The sequence below is a fragment of the Zeus faber genome (assembly GCF_960531495.2).
Source record: "Zeus faber genome assembly, chromosome: 21".
In the NCBI taxonomy this organism is placed as follows: Eukaryota; Metazoa; Chordata; class Actinopteri; order Zeiformes; family Zeidae; genus Zeus; species Zeus faber.
Window position 1 is genome coordinate 16,191,787 of NC_137208.1, and position 17,260 is coordinate 16,209,046.

A 17,260-nucleotide genomic window follows, 5' to 3' on the forward strand; every position below is an offset into this window, starting at 1 on the left:
ATAACTGAAATCAGAAGCGTGACAAGTCCATATTGTACCACATCTTAGGTTTAATTCTTTTTTTTTTCCCCACCAGTTATTTATTGTTTAGATGGCAAATTACAAATGCCCCCAAGCAGGACGCATTTAAAAAATATTTCCTGCCCGTCTACACTCCAGCCACCTTTATTACAGTTTCTACAGCCCTTGTAAAAGTTAATTTACAGTAAAAGTTTATTTCAGTGAGTGTAAAATACTCGAACGATATTAAACAAAGACACAAAGTTTGGATGGTTGATGGATGTTTACCAACAGTTAGGGTTCTAAAGTTAAAGTAAAGAGAGGACGGCGTCAAGACATTATGTGGACATACTTAACCATTTTAACACGTAGAGAATAAATAATACTACATCACAGTAGTCGAGAATGTAGCGGAAATAATGTTGGGGTTGGAGGGGGGGTGGGGGTAAAAGCAATCGTACTGAGCAGGAAATGGATGGCGAATGCGACAAAATTGCATGTGAATGGCAGCGTAATCCTACCATGGAAGTCTTAAATCCAACCCCAGGGGAAGAAAGAAAATCTAATCTGTGCAACAGAATTTCAGGGAGGGGAAATATTGGATAGTCAAACCTAACAAAATCCACACGGCATACCAACTTGCACGTTACAATGGAATCTGTCAATCGTTATAATTAACACTTCTGAGCGGAATTGTTTACAAGTGACGGAAACAAAAAAAAGTGTTTGGAATGCATTCGGAAAAAAAAAAAATTGCACCGTACTCGTGTGTTTTAGTGCACGGCAGGAGAGAGCAGGAGAGGAAAAGATGTGAGCAGGGCAGCACGCCTCGGAGCTCAGGCCATCGCGACGTCGCCAAGTCCACAGGCACGTCCACAAGGCCCTGTGCCGCGACCCCTTCTTTCAAACTGGAATATGTAGTCTAGGGATTGATGGAAATGGAAAAAACAAAAACTTTTGTCTCTCTCTCTCTCTCCCTCTCTCTCTTTTTTTTTAAAGCAATTAAATAAATGTGGCATCCTCACCGGTCTTTCTGCTCTGTCAAAATGCTCGGTTTTGAGTAACTAACACGCGGTGCTCGTCATAAAAGTCAAAACTTGTGTAAAAACCAACAATTTGTGCTTCCACCTTCCCCATATATAAATCTATATACTTTGGCTAAAAGTTTAAGACACATTTCCTACAGTGTATCAAAAGTGCATTGTGTAGAACGTATCGAACGTCAATCCCTTCTTTTCGGTAAGCCATCGTAAGGTGACAACATTTAGGAAGTGGCGATGGCTTGAGTTTCACCGACGCGTTTCCCCACTTTGCTGGCCTCTCCGTCGTCTCCCGTCCTCCCACGCTCTCCGTCGAGGGCGGGGGCCGGTCTCAGAGGTAGCCCCCCAGGCAGAGCAGCAGCAGGACGTGCACGGCGAGCAGGTAGATGGAGAACAGGAGAGGGGTGCGCTGGCGGGAGCAGAAGGCCACGCGCAGCATCCGCGCCAGCCCGGCGCCGCTCCTCCGCGTCTGCAGACACGAAGCGGGAGGCGTTGGCACAAAGACGACCAAGACCACACAAAAAGACGGCGCGGTAAGCTGTCGACCGCTATGACTACGGCTCGGCCGGGCACTCACTCGGCTGACCGCTCCCTCTGGCGGGTCTATGAGGACGGCGGTCTCCGAGTGCTGTGCTTCTCGTGCAGAAAGCCACTCTCCCTGGGTGTGGCTGTTGACACAAGGAGGATACAGGGATCACCGACTCTGTTTGGATCCTATTTCATTGAGGCCGGATAAAGATCAACCCGGAAAACGGCACAACCCTCGGCAAATACACCGATGTAGATACCTATATACATCAATACACCCCTTTGAAAAAGGGACCTAAACCCGGTTCCCGTATTGTTCAACTTCCCACCGTTTGAGTTGATCCCGTGCAACCACGAGCAGCTCCTCGGTCGCCATCCTCTGTCCCATCTCTTCCTCCAGCCTGAGGGAGGAAAACCAGGAAACCCGATGAGTTTTTCGAGCCGCTCACGCCGCCGCTGTTCACTTCATGTCTCCCGGATGGATGGGGGGCAGGGGGTTTCGCCGGATTACGTACCTCCGCTGCAGCTCCTTGAGGTCGGGGCTCTCCGAAAGGCTGCTACGCTCCCCCGGCGCCCCCGGAGCGCCGTCCACTTCCTCCGTGCCCTGTGGGAATGAAACCACGGAGCCTCAGTCCTCCTTCAACCTCTGCAATTTTATGATCAAGTGATAAAGACGGTGACCTCCACCTGATGGCAGCACAGAGGGCTGTAGGAATAAGAATACCCAGAACGGAGGTTTTCTTTCCCCTTTGGGGAGTAAACGAGGCAAACGTTCACCCCCCCGCCCCCTCACCGTTCTTTGATAGCTCTCCCTCAGGATTTTGGGCTTGGCGGCTCGGGCTTCCTCCAGCATGGTGGCGAGCTGACGCAGCTGCTGGTCCCGCTCCGAGAGCGTGACCAGGGTCTGCTGCTTCAGCTGCTCCGCTTGAGCCACCCAGTCCATCCGCTCAAGCCTCAAAGGAGAACACACACACACACACACACACACACACACACACACACACACACACACACACACACACACACACACACACACACACACACACACACACACACACACACACACACACACAATTAGTTATTCAGAGCCTTCTTAAATTTTAATTGTAAAAGCCTGTGACGTCATCGCGGTCTCACCTGTGCGTTTCCGTTTCCTGTTTGCCCGTCTCCACCAGGTCCTCCAGCTGCTGAATGACGCCCAGCAGCTCCTCCGCCTTCCTTCTCTCGTCAAACAGCTCCTGGCTGACTTTGATGAGCTCTCCGGCTCCCAGGCGGGACAGCTCCGACTTCTGCCTCTGCAGCTCGGCGTTCCCTTTCTGTAATTGCTCGAGCTTGAAAGCCCAGATGGAGAGGGGGAAGAAAAGAAAGCCGCTGTTAGAGAAGAAACCGTCCACATCAGGATCGACCGCTCAAACCCGTCCGGTTGTGACGTTCGATCATCATGTTCATCGGCGACGCTTTTCCAAACCGATTCCTCACCAGTCTCTCTCGGTCGTTCTGCAGGGCTTGTAGCGCGTTCTTCAGGCCCCACACCTCTCCGGTAGATCCTCCGGGGCTGCTGGGAGCCGTGGGACCCGCCGCGTTGTTCAACTCGTCCAGCCGGAGGCCGAGTTCTTGAGCCTTCAGCACCGCCTGGTCCCTGCTGTCCTGAAGGGAGGCCATGGCGTTCCCAAACGACTGGTTCTCCGTCCTCAGCTGAGCGCTCACCTCCTTTTCCTCCAGCAGCTTCTGTTCCACCACCATTAAGTCCCGGGCGAGCTCAGCCACCCTCTCCTGGGCGCTCTCCGACTCCATCCGCATCACGCCGTCCTCCCAGCGCAGCTCGGCGACTTCCTTGGCCCTGGCGTCCTGCTCCTGCTTCGCCCGGAGCAAGCTCTCCTCCAGGGACTCTGCCCGCTCCTTGCTCGCCTGCAGCTGCTCCAGCAACTTTTCCATCTCTGCTCCGGGAGCCTCGCTCACCTCTGCCGCTCTCCCACCGTCGCCGGCCTGTGTGGGCGTCTCCCTCTCAACCCTGGGTACCATAGCCTGCACCTCCGTCTCCCCGTCTCTGCCTTGACTCTGTATCTGAGTTTCCAGCTCCTGCCGCTCCTTCTCCAGGGAGGCTATGCGCTCTCGCTGCGCAGTCAGAAGGCGCTTGTGCTGAGACTCCTTCATGCTTAGGACTTGGTTGAGTTCTTCCCGGTAGCCGTGGAGCTGCGCGGCCAATTTGCCCTTCTCGGCGTATAGGTCATCCCTCTGGACCAGCAGGGAGCGGAGCTCCTCCTTCAGGCTGTTGTTCTCCCCCGCTGCCTCCTGTATCAGGCCGTCCTTTTCCATCATGACCTGAGGCACGACACACCAATCAGGATCAAAAATAAGTTTGTGATGCGCAGGATCAGTAATTTCAGGTTTTAATTTAAATCAAACACTACACTTTCTTATTATTCAGTAAAGAAAACACGGGTATTCTGTAAGCGTTGTACTGTTTGTCATTTACCTGGAGGTGCTTTTCCTCTAGCTGCTTATACATGTGGAGCATGCGGTCTCTGTCATCCTGCAAGGAGCCCATTGCCTTTGTAAACGAGTCTAGTCTGGCTTTACCGCTGCTGCTTTCTTCCTGCGCCTTATGGAGTTGATCTTTGGCTTCCCTTAGTTCCGCTCTCCTTTGCTCAAGCGCCGTCTCTGCTTCTTCTGCCCTGCCGTTGGCCTCTCTTCTGGCCTCTTCAGCAGCCTGGGATGAAATGCACGACACATGAACAAATGGACCATTTCTCTGGGAACTCGTAATTGCCGGAGCAAAAAATAAGAATAAAAATAAATCAGTCAGTGTGTTATTATGGATAATGTACGGTTCCTACCTGAGCGACATCCTGCTCCTTCTGCCCCAGAAGCTCCACCTCTCTTCTCTCCTTCTCGCTCAGCTCGGTCTGCAGGCTCTCCGTCAAAGCCTTGGAGGAGCGCAGGTCTGTTTCCAGTCGCTCCACGTTCAGACACAGCCTCCTCTCCTCAGCTTCCCTCTCTCTCAGCTCCAGTCTAACCTGGTCCACTTCCGCCTTCAGCCTCACCACCGCCTCCTCCAAAGCCAGTGCTCTGTGGCGGAGGCCCTCCGACTCGCTCTCCAGGGCGGAGAACTCCGCCTGGGTGCTCTGCAGCTGAGTTGAGGTTTGCTGCAACCTTTCCCTCTCCTGCTCTAGGGCAGCCTGGCTCTCTCTGACTTTCTTGTTCTCCCCTTCCAGTCTCAGTTGCCACTCTGTGTCTGCGTTCTGTAACCTGGAAGATACAAGAAATTGTCAGTCCTCATTCTACCATTTCATCTCAAATAAGTGAGGAAAAAAATATATCATATTGTGTGCCATAGAATTTCAAGTTAGACAGCAATTAATACAAAAATATAAACAGCAAGAAATTCTTACCTGTCCACAGACAGCTGCAGCTCCTCTTTTAGAGCAGTTTCTCCTTGAAGCTGTGCGGCCAGTTCCTTGGCCCGAGTCTCAGCCTCGCGCACTTCCGCCACCTTTCCTTGGATTGCACTGTTAAAACGAGTCTCCCACTGCCGGGTCTCGTCCAACACTCGGTCTCTGTCATCTTGCAGTGAGGACATGCAGCGAGAGAAGGCCGCCAGCCTGGCCAAAGACTCATCCAGACGCGCCTGCATCTCCTGTACCTGTCCCTCAGCTCCTGCTGCCATCCCCCTGGCCTCCTGTGCAGCCTCTTCCTCCTTCTCCCTATCTCTGTAAGCCTCTTCCAGCCTCAGCTCCATCTGCTTCAGCTCTGCACCAAGCCTAAACCTTACAGAGTCCAAGGTCTGCTCCGCCTCAGATTTGATTGCAGCCTCCCTCTGTAGAGTGGTCTGTTCAGAGGCCATCTTCTCAGCTAAGGACTCTCTGATCTGTTTCTGGGCCTCATTCAGCTGGGATTTACAATTCAACAGCCCATCCTCAGCTCTCCCAATCTGTTCACGCATTTTGGAGGTCTCGAGGTGGGAGTGATCCAGCTGTTTTTGGAGGTCTTCATGGCCTAACTGCAGTGTTTTGCTCTCCCTGCTCAGTTCACTGATCCTCTCCTGGTAGTGGATGGAATCCTTCTGCAGCTGACGCATCTCCAGCTGCTTTTCCCTCAACAGCTCCTCGAGCTGGCGAGCTCTGCTCTGACTGCCTTCTTTGACCCTCTGGGCAGACCTCAGCTGTTGCTCTAGCTCTCTCTGCTTGCCGGACTCTGCCTCAGCCTCAGCCCTCTCTCTCTGGGCCTGCCTCTTGTCTTCTTCTAGCCTCGCCGCTCGGTCCATCTCGCTCTGAGCCTGGGCCTCAAGCTCCGCTCGCTCCTTCTCCAACCTCTCTACGTCACGCTGGAGATCGGCCAGGCGCTCCCGCGTGTCTGCCGCCTCTTGCTGGTAGCCGGCGATGCTGCCATTGAGCTGAGCCAACTGGTTCATCAGACACTCTTCAAGATCATCTTTCTCAGCCTCAAGGCTGCTGCGGAGCTCTTTCAATTGGTCTTCCCTTTTAGAAGCTTCCTCTGTTAGGCTCTGTTCCTTCACTTTAATCTCTTGGAGAGACTGCTGTAGAGAGGCCGAAAGGCTCTGCTCCTTCTCTTTACTCTCCTGAAGCTGCTGCTCTAGAGAGGCCACTTCAGCCTTCAGCTGGGCCTCTTGCTCCTGCCTCAGTTCCCTCTCTGTGCCAACAGTTGCTTCTATCGCTCTGATCTTATTCTCAAGTAAATCTTGGGCGCTTTCAGTTGTTACCACCTGCACTATTTGCTCAACAGATGTTGGGTGTATTACTGCGTCGGCTACCACCGCTACCTCTTCATTTGAAGTTTTCCCTTTGGTCTCCAACTGATGCTCGTCTTCAGACCGACTCCCAATAGCTTCTTCCTGAGCAGTTTCAGCCATGACCGTGTGTAACTCCTGGGAAACAACAGACTCTTCCACGATGGCGCCTGAATTTAAACATGTAACTGGAATGTGACCTTCCTCACCCTCCGGGGTACGTTGCTCCGTCAACTCAACAACCTTTTGCGCCGAAGAATCTCTTTCTGCTTTTACAGCATCGAAGTTCACTTTCAAAGCTCCCAGCTCTTCCTGCAGTCTTTTAAGCTCAGCATTCAGGGCCCTGTCCTCTCGTTTTAGTCCCTTCTTTTCCTCCAGCTCTCTAAGTCTCTCATTCTCCTCCTCCAACTCCATTATTTTTTGCTGCTTGGTTCTGGCAAACTTCCTCATCTTGTCTTTCACTGAATCCACTTCTTTGCGAGCTTCCTCTACCTGCCTCTCAGCTTCCTGTCTGGCTGTCTCATGAGTCCTCACTCTTGCTGCCAGCTCCTGTCTCTCCTGTCTGGCAGCTTCCAGGACACGTCGCACACGCTCTGCCTCATCACTCACATTTTCATAGGATTTGAGCAAAGTCTCATACTCATCCTTCATGCCCTGCACCTTTTCCTCCCAATCTCTACATGTTCTAGTAGACTCCTCTTTGGCATACTCTACTTCCCTTTTACAGGCGTCTTTCTCAGTTAGTACGGCTTCCATGGCCAACTTCAGGCTTTCACAGGATGAGCCCAGGCTTTGGTTCTCCATTAGGGTCCTGTCCACCTCTTCTATCAGTCTAACTCTCTCTGCTTGTAGTTTCTCCAGCTCTGCCTCCTTAGCCTTCATATTAGCCTGCAACTCAGCCATTACCTTCTCAGTAGAAGCCAGCTCCTCTTTCTGAGTCTGGTTTTCTTTTCGGGCCTCTTTGCGGGAAATAAGAGCAGCCTGGAGCTTCCTCTGAAGTTGCTGGATCTTGGCCTCACTGTCTTTAATTTCCTCCTGCTTCTGTGGAACCTCGGTCTCCAGCCTTTGATTCTTCTCATGCTCAGCCTTTAATTCTTCTTGTAAAGAATCAATCAGCTGGTCCTTCTCAGACACGGTGCCCTGCATGGCGCATAGGAGTGAACTCTGATCGCTGAGCTGTTGACTCAGCTCCATGATTTCCTGGTTTTTACTGCTGAGGAACAGCTTGAATTCCTCCACTTCCGCCTGCAAAGTTATAATGGAGGACTCTGATGCTGTTTTGACTGCAGCCTCCACCTCTATTCTGATGGTTTCAGCATAAGACTCTGCTTGGATGCACTTCTCTCTGAGGGCACGCGTTTCCTCCGAAAGGACCTCAATCTGCTTTTCTCTTCCTCTGAGGGCTTCTATCTCTCTGCCCAGTTCTGAAAGGTCACTTTCCCTCAGCGACAGAGTAGCATGGGTGGTCTGGAGTTGCTCTTCTAACTCCGACTGAACCAAGCGCAAGGCCTTACACTCCTCCTTTAGTGTTTGTTGGGACTCCATTTCCAAAGAGACCTTAGGCTGCTCTTCGGAATGCTGAATGGGCTCCTCACGCTGCGGCTGGGATAAATCGCTCTCAGGCGCAGCAAAATCAACCCAATCTTCCTGGCCCCAATATCCAGCTGCTGGTTTCTCTTGTGCCACGGTGGAAGCTTTGTCCTCTTGACAAAGCAAACCTTTGTCTTCCGCGCTGGTGCTGTTCTGTATCTGCAGTTCCTCCAGGTCTTTTAGCTTTGTTAAAAGGACTTCACGCTCACTACTCTGCCCCTCGAAACGCCCCAGGAGCTCGTTGTATTCTTCTTTCTGCTGTTTCAACTGTTCCCGGTGGTGCCTGTCTTTCTCTTTGGCCTTGCGAATAGTTTCCTTACGAGACTCTTGGGCTTCCAAGAGTTTCTTCTGCAGTGTTTCACAATCTGTCTCGAGGGAGGCCACTTGGGATTGCAACTCACTTGTTTCAGCAGAATTGCCAGCCTGCAGCGATCGCTCAGCTTCTTCACAGAGTTTTGTATTCAGAGCAACAGTATCAGCCAGAACCTCATCCTGTTGGACAATTCTCTGCTCAAGAGTCTTAATTGCTTCTTCTTTGGATCTCAAGGCTTGCTTGACCTCGTTGAGCACGGCCTCCATTTCCTGAATGTCTTGCTCCCTCTTATTCTCTGCCACAGTTAAACTTCTAGGAGGTTCCACTGTTGCGGTACCATCTTGCTCTTTACATTTTTTGGTTTCTTCCTCTAGATTGGCAACCTTCTTCATCAACTCTTTGCGCTGAACAAGTGCAACTTGAAGCTTCTTCTTCATGTTTGCGAACTGGGTTTCCAGCTCCTCTTTCTCCCGTCGCAAATTACCAAGTTCATCGGCAGCCGCAGCTACTGAGCCTTCATCATCAACTTTCTGCTTCTCCTCTCTCACTTTCTCCAATTCAGTTATCTGCTCTTTCAGCTTCTTGACCTCACTGCTCATTACAAACTTTTCCTCTCCCACCTGAAGAAGTTTGGCAGACATGCTATCACTCAGCTCAAACATCTCTTGCTCTTTCTGAGTCATTCTGAGCTGCAGCTCGTTGATCTCCGAGTCCTTCTCTGACAACGAAGCATTGTTTAGGTCTGTTGTTTGAGAGTATTCCAGAAGGCTATTCTCCATATCTTGAAGTTTTCGTTCCAGCTCAGAGGAAAACTGCACTCTGTCCTCCAACTGAACATTCAGCATCCTGGCCTGGGCCTCCTGCTGAGAAAGAGCCAGTTTGACATCCTCAAAGTCAGTCAGCAGTGTCTGAATCTTATCCTCCTTGTTTTCACTCGCAGCTTGCAAAATGGTAATCTGTTCCTCTAAGAGGCACATTTCAACTGTGTATTTCTCTTTTGCAGTGCTATCTAGTTGAGACTGTTTATACAATTCCTCCCTGGCTGATTGGAGTTCTTCCTCAAAGTTTCTGACCTGGGACTCCGCCTCTTCCTTAGCATTGACCAGTGATTGCCTCTCTTCCTCCATGCTCAGAATTTTCTCCTGGGACTCGATAGAGGCCTGTCTTAACCCCTGGAGCTCAGCCATTAGTTCACTATACCTCTTTTGGAGTTCCTCAGCTAGGGCCTGGGCAAAGACCTGTCCAGAGGTCAGTGCAGAGTCAATGGTGGAACCAACCTGCTGAGTGACTTGAACCTGCACAGTCTCTCTGATAATGACGGAGGAGGACTCTATGTGAACTGTGGAAGTATCTTGCTCCACACTGGTCGCCTCCCATGACTGTAGCTGCAGCTGGCCATAGTCTTGCGGGATTGGGGGCCACTCCTGGCTTCCATCCTGGGCAACGGCTTCCAGAAGGGTCCAGCTACTGTGAGCTACTTCTGAATCACTACTGGTGACCATCTCATCTGAAGAGGCCCCTTTGGACTCCACTGGGGAGTCCGACTGGGGTCCAATCAACTCTGGGCTGCTCTCATTGTCAGCAGAGACAGAGAGGACAGAGGTGTCCTGAGCCACCAAGGTGGTCTCCTCCTCTGGTGTATCTTCCATAAGGTCTTGTTCACCTGTAGGACTGCAGCTGGAGGCCTCCATGGCATCATTTCCTGGCACTGGAGTGTGATCACAGCTTTCAGCTGATATAACCCTGATGTTTTGCTCTTTAGCCAGTGCAAGGCATTCCCGCAGGGCAGTCAGCTCATTATCTTTGTCTAAAAGTTGCTTCTCCAAAGCCTGAATATGGGCTGGGGAAGAGAACCAAATTTCTAAATTGATTTTTAGGCTATTAGTACATACATTTATTACAAAATCTTCAATGCAATGAGGACACACACTTTTTCATCCTAAGCTCCCGTTTCCGGAACAAGTTATAATATACTGTATACCGTATGTCAGATATGTTTGGAATTTTCTCTACATGAAGATAAGATAACATACAATATAAAGATCAAATCTAAAATCAGGGAGATTTTTTTGTGTGTTCTATGTGCTTGCTTTTATAATATTTTTGTTCTGTTTGTTATTTGGGCCTGGACAGAAGAAACAGTGTCAGCCAGAACAAACACATTGAATACAGTTCAAAGTCCATACGGTAAGCTTTCAGAGTGTTAATATACAAGAGAATTCAGGTTCATGCCATTGACATCTGATCAGAAGCCAACGCTGTTAAGCCTATTAACTTTTATGGTAGGATTTTCTGAAGTTAGGTATATTGTTGTCTGATGTGGCTAACAGTACAAAAATAACAAAAGCAAAATTTTGTCTGTGAAAGTGTTAAATATTTTGTATTGAATAGAAAGGGGGCAAGAGCTCTAACCAATCCTATTTATTACCGTTTTCATCTTCAGACAAATCAGGTGCTGATGGTTCATTTGTTTTCTGAATCACTGGCTCACAAGACATCTAGGACAGAGACAACATTAGTATTTTTAGCACATAAGTAGGATTGTTATATCATCCCTTAATAAAACATAGGTCACAGTAAATGTATTCCTTTAAAAAAAAATGTGGCAACAACGTTGCTTATCTGTAACTATTTTGTCTGTATATGGAATACTAAGCCACCACCCTACATAGTTGAAAGCTATGAAGGTCAGCCGCAACTACATTCATAACAGAGGATCAGTCTGGATAGGATTAACGCTTCATTGAGTGGCGAGAGGTCATCCTGCAAGACAAAGGCTCTGACCCTGGCCCAGGGTGAAGGATAAAATTCAGTGAGTGTGCTTTTTACAAACTATTTGGAAACAACGGGTGAGAAAAAATGTCCGTGGGCAAGAAGTTCTCTGGTGCATTTTAAAATATACGTACAGTGTGTATGGGTCAAATTGATCACCATAAGCAGATGATTATTATAACAAATTTGTTCCCCTTTTTCTTTATTTCTCATGCAGATTACCATCTAATGGTATCAATGGCTCTGTGGAGCCTGACACGGGACGCATGGAGCTTTTTTTTATTTCGTTCAATTATGAAACGGAGGGAAATAAATACGTCTAAAATAAAAAACACACTGTATTTACTTTTTTGGAGAAACGGGGAGATGGAGCGGAGATCACTCTCTCCATTACGCATTTACGCCACTGCTCTGTGAATTATAAGTCTTAAAAAATTTTTTAACTTAAAATAATTGTCGGACAGGATCTAAACTGTTAAATGAAAATGTAAAATTGTAAGGAAATTCTTGGGGGTACTGCACCGGTGCTATGCCAAATCCTGACGGGGCTGTAGCACCAGCATAGCGCCGCCACTGCAGATGGGTTACCGCGAGGCAAAGCATCACGGAAGTAACGTAAAAAAAAAAATTAAAAAAAGAAATTACTGTTGTTAAAAAAAAAAATAAGCGTCATGTAATAAAAAGACCCAAAATGAACACTGGAAGCCGACTACTTTACATTACATTACATTTAGTCATTTAGCAGACGCTTTTATCCAAAGCGACTTACAATTATTCAAACACCGACGGACGCAGCCATCAGGAGCAATTAGGGGTTAAGTGTCTTGCTCAAGGACACTACAGCATGCTAGCAGGAGGAGCCTGGGATCGAACCAGCGACCTTTGGATTACTAGACGACCAGCTCTACCTCCTGAGCTACCATCCCCATACTTGATTACAATGAGCAAATTATTTAAAACAGCTCATCACACACACACACACACACACACACACACACACACACACACACACACACACACACACACACACACACACACACACACACACACACACACACACACACACACACACACACACACACACACACACACATTCTCGAAAATGTGTATTCCCCTGTCTTCATCTTACCAACTGAATTTGCTGCTCCAGCTGTTGTATCTTCACATCCGCCTCTTCCTGGTCTGAAGTTCTTCTATCAAGTTGTTCTATGAATTAAAAACATGTATTGAAAAAAAAAAAAAAAAAAAAAAAGAAATGATGCATTGCTGGATGTAAGGTTTTTGGGCCTGAAATGTGAATGTTATTTTCTTCACGGGTAAAAAAACAACAACCTGATACTAGCTGATATAACAACCACAGGGTCTTTATGGTGTTCTTACCTTGCAGGGTCTCCACTGTGTGGGTGACCTGGTCGCAGCGTTCCTCACTCGCGTTCCGCTCTTCCTTCAGGGTTGTCAGTCGAGCCTCCAGGGCTTGTAGCGTGTCCAGCAACACAGAGGGGTCAGTGGGGATGTAACTTTCCTCTGCTGCATGCACACTATCTGATGCCAGGGAACAAAGGTGACGCCACACCTCCCCCAAAATCTCACCCTGTTCCTGGCTCTCTCCCTGTTCCTGGCACTCTCTCTGTTCCTGCCTCAGTTCAGCCAGCTCTTTCTGACACCTGGCAAATTCCAACCTTTCGCTCTCAAAGGTCTCCTGGTTGGCGTGGAAGGCTGCTATCGTTGCCTCTTTCATGGACAACTCCCTTTCAAGTCGATCAATTTCCGTTCTGTCTCTTTCGGAGGAGTCATGGCTTGCTTGGATGGTCGCGAGCTCAGCCTCCTTCACTGAAGCCAGTTCTCTCAACAACCTGGCAACCTCCATGTGTTCTTTCTCCAAGGCTTCTTGACTGGCCCCGAGTGCCTCCTGCTCCGCCGCTCTGAGAGAGGCCAGCTCCCTCTCCAGCCTCGACAATTCCAATTTCTCTGTCTTCCAGACTTCGCGGCTGGCCCTCAGGGCTACCAGCTCTGCATCTGCCTCACTGGCCTGCTGGGCCCACTGCTGCCTCTCCTCCCCCCTCTGCTTGCCAGCCTCAGCCAACTCCTGCTCCATTTGCCGGAACTGCTTGCCAGCCTCAGCCAACTCCTGCTCCATTTGCCGGAACTGAGTCGTTAGAATCTATGAGAGAGGCGGTGAAATTTCCAGAGTCTTGTGTTATGTGCTTGTGAGAAAACAACACAATCTAGATTAGGTGTGTATGAATAGAATCCCTTTTCATCTGTAAGCAGCATTGTTCACCAATGAGCATCAAATTTCTATTAATATCTGTAAAGGCTCCGATATTGTTAGGCCCCGAAAAGCATCGAGTTAGACAGGATTCTCCACCTGTTTTTGCTGATCTGCGCTTGTGACCTCCTGCTGCAGCATTTCCAGCACTTGGGAACGTGAGTGCACGGCCTCCTCCAGCTCCTCACACCGCCTCTGTGACAAATGCAGGGCCTAGGGGACGCACAATGAGACACCAATGAGACTCAGGCCCGGCACGCTGCAGAGGGCCAACGTGGAGAACTGACCGCGTTGAGCCTCGATCTGCCCCGAGAAAGACTTGAAGATTTTTACCACAGGGAGAGAAAGATCAGGACCCTTGATTGTCCAGTGAGATGAAAATCACTCCTGGGAGCGGTGCTAAAAGCTAAAAACAAATATATTCCTACCTCAGAGGAGTGAATGATGACACGGTTTTACAACAGGCTGAGCCAGAAAATGGAAATATTGCAGTTTCTTTGAAGTTTGAAACACCAAATGTAATTGTATGTCCGAAATTGGGATGTTAATAATTTGAGCGATTAATACGATCAGTTCAACTGTTAAAAAAATATTATTTAAAAAAAGTAATTAAGAAAAAAAATGTGTTGCATGGTAAAAGAAAAATAGGTTATACAATATAATACAAAAATGGAATACAAAAAAAAAAAAATTATATATATATTTATTTATATTTTGGATTCCATTTTTTTGCTGGTGAAAGCTACAGGAGAATATGAAATATAAACACAGTAATCATTGGTGAGTTATCATCATTGACTGTCTTCCATCTTATGTTCAAGGACTTCTGGAGAAACAGAACTTTTCAGTTGCGCCGCTCGTCACTGGGAGGGACAGTCCGTTAAACATATGGGGGATTTCTTTTGTGTCAGTCCAATTATTATTTATTATTTCTAGGGCTGTACCTGACTCAGAACTCTGTCAGTCGAATCAGATTTGGCTGTTCGGTGCAAATATTTGACGGGGGGTGCGGGGCACGGGTGCATGGAGGAACAGAGCACAAGTTCCTCCATGTCCGTCCACGTTCCCCCAAATAAGGGTAAGGTGTTAACAACTGTAAACACACTGTTCCACTTCTCTCTGCGATCGCATGGAGAGCTGTGCCCGTGTATAGAAATATTTTTATCATTCCCCTTACTTATAAATATAATGTGTAAAGTCTAATATAAGAAGACCCTAATTCATTTTTTCCCGGGGGACAGTGCCCTAATATTTTAATATTGTCGGATAACTGTTAATGATCGGTTAACAAGGGTCGGCTAGCGGTCATAAAAAAAAATTAGCAATTAGCATCCCTAGCCCGAAACATAAAAGCTTGAGTTATTTTTGCTTCTTTTTTTAAAAGGAGATTACTCGTTTTGATAGCTCTGTTCTTGTACCTGCTGGAGTTCAGCATCACTCTGAGAATGTGCTGTGACCCTCAGCAGCTCCTCCTCGTGCTTCTGGATCTGCTCCTGGAAACGCACGTCCTTCTCGCACACCACTGCCTGCAATACTCCCAGCTGATGACACAACCGAAAGTCAGAAGACGTTAAGGCAGCAGAATTGAAAACATCAGAGCATTGGTATTCTTATGCATATACAAATATGCATTGCAACCAGTGTGTCACCTGTTCTGCATGTGCGGTTTCCTTCTCCTGGAGGAGATGTTGGGCAGCCTGGAGGCTCTCCTGTAGGATCCTGCTGCTAGCCTCCTCATGGCTCAGTTTGGTCTTCAGCAACTGGAGCTCCTCTTCTACTTCAGTACCTGCTGCTGTGAAGGAGCTGTCTGGACTCTGCTGTAGGTAATGTTAATTGGTTGGTTTATTGGAGTCAAATGTATGGTTGGAAGGACCATTCTGCTATTGGTGCGATGGACTTACGGAACACCCTGGCCTGATAGTTTCAATACATGCCGTTAGCAGGTAGAACCACCCACATAAACCAGTGGGGTATGTGGGTTGATTTTATTACAGAGGTGTGTATGTATGTTGACTATAATATTAAGCCACTTGAGCTCTGAAGGAACTCTTGAACAGCTAATAACACCTGTGCCTAGCCACTGGGCTAAAAAGGATCTTTGTCCACTAGCATTGAGCCTGCACACAGAAAAGGGCCTGTGTGCTTTGTCATAAGGCATCTGGTGCCATTTCTTAAGATTTTTTGAATATCATAAAATATGTCAAAAGAAAAAACAATACCCATTTATTAAATACTAAAAATAACACTGAAGCTTCACATTTATATTAATGATGTGTTGTCTGATGTTGCGAGGAGCCATTTGCAGAGAGGACGGAAACGTCCTTTGAAATCCAACTTAATGGAGCAAATATAATGTAATTAGGGTTTGTTACTTACAGTGGCTCCGACTTGTCCTTTCATGTCATTGATCTGTTTGGTGAGCGAAGCCATCTTTGCTTTGGCCTGCAGTTTGAGTTTGGTGAAACGTGCCTCTGCGCTTTCCCGTTCATTCTACAGATGCACCGCAAAAGGCAATATAGGACGTCACACTTTCAACCATTTCAATCATTGCAGCGGCCATGCACACAAACAGGAGTACACCCCACACATGCACTATACAACACACCTGGAGCTGTGCATCTTTGTGGTTCAGCTCTGTGTCCTTGAGAGCCAGTTGCCGGTCTTTGTCTCTGATCAGTTCTTGCAGCTGTTCCAGGTGGGCCAGTCTCTCCATGGCCTCCTCTGGCACCTCAGACTCCAATGGAGCCTGGCCCTTCCCAGGATGCAGCTGGGGCACCAGCTCCTCCTGCACAGGCAAAAACAAACCAGGCTATACAGTAGCTACTTGATGAGCTAGAAACGGTCATGTGTGGTGTAGTGGTCCTTTAATGGTAGGAGCGAGTTGTTAAAGATTGAGATCGGTACACTTCTTCCCCCTCGGCTGGATCAGATATCGGGCCTAACTTAAATATTAAAGAGCCATAATACCCATTTCATTTGCATGTAACTAAGTAGAGAGTTGGGTGACTGCAGAGGTGGGGAATGTCTGCATTCTGGTATCTCACCTGCGGGCCTCCATCTGGAGCCTCCTCTCCGGAGAGCTCATGGAGGACGGTGGCCAGGCGACTCAACATAGAGATGGCACTGCGGGTTAGAAAAAGAAAGAAAGAAGGAAAGAAATAAGAGCAATGCATTCAGATGGCCGTGTCGCTTGCCTACTTGAAATTTGATGTCGATGAACAACCCCTTCCGTGTCCGTATAATTGTAGAAATGTCTATTCATCTATATTTACAATTACAGCCACAGCAAATACTAGCAACCTGACTTCTATTTAGCCCCTGCGAACCTGCTTTTAATATTGAAACCATTACCAACTGCGTAAAACAGATCCTATAGTGCCTTCACAATTCATTAACTACAACAGCCGTGGCCTGTGTCAGGACACTTGATGTGATTGATATATCTCTGTGTCCCTGTATTTTACAGATAGACAGATGGATCTGATCTACTTGGGTGCGTTGTGGTCGGATCTCAGTGCCCTCGGCATCGTTCCCACGAAAAACAAACAAGACCCTGTCCGGGGGGGGGGGGGGGGGGGCCGCGAACTACTTCCCCGAGTTCGCACGGAAAAGACCGAATTCGGCCGTAAACACGGCGGACCTTTCACTGCGGCTGCGTCACCCTATTGTGGCCAGCGACGATCACTGCTAACGCTACAGGACGCGGGTGGCTAACTTCCCGCTCTCCCCCGGACCTACGGCGTTAGTCAGCATGTGAGCTAAAAGGAGTTATAAACGCGTTGGCTTCAGCTATCTCTGACAACCTTAACCACGGTTACCTCCACAGCTTAGAAACAAGGGCAGCTTATTTAAAGCCAACGTCGCGTCCCCCCCCCCCCCCCCCCCCGATGCGTGACAAATAGTGTTGTTTTTTTTAACGAGAGGGCTTAACTGACCTGTCCGAGCGGTTCCCACGGTAAATCGATCTAGGCTTTTTTTAATTTTAATTTTTTTATTTGATG

General features: G+C 48.3%; 1 protein-coding gene across 1 annotated transcript; it reads right to left on the reverse strand.

The window, feature by feature from the left end:
- Nucleotides 1–42: 42 nt before the first annotated feature.
- On the reverse strand, nucleotides 43–16,786 carry golgb1 (golgin B1; the record flags this gene model as incomplete). The annotated part of the gene is made up of 20 exons (XM_080022640.1): nucleotides 43–1,509; nucleotides 1,618–1,708; nucleotides 1,898–1,969; nucleotides 2,084–2,172; nucleotides 2,362–2,521; nucleotides 2,706–2,899; nucleotides 3,048–3,890; nucleotides 4,045–4,278; nucleotides 4,406–4,817; nucleotides 4,961–10,058; nucleotides 10,647–10,716; nucleotides 12,120–12,196; nucleotides 12,371–13,151; nucleotides 13,359–13,472; nucleotides 14,678–14,800; nucleotides 14,909–15,076; nucleotides 15,636–15,749; nucleotides 15,865–16,044; nucleotides 16,304–16,382; nucleotides 16,749–16,786. 20 exons carry the CDS (start codon nucleotides 16,784–16,786, stop codon nucleotides 1,372–1,374), a joined length of 9,075 nt encoding a protein of 3,024 aa, XP_079878766.1. The 3' UTR covers nucleotides 43–1,371.
- Between the last annotated feature and the right edge of the window lie 474 nt (nucleotides 16,787–17,260).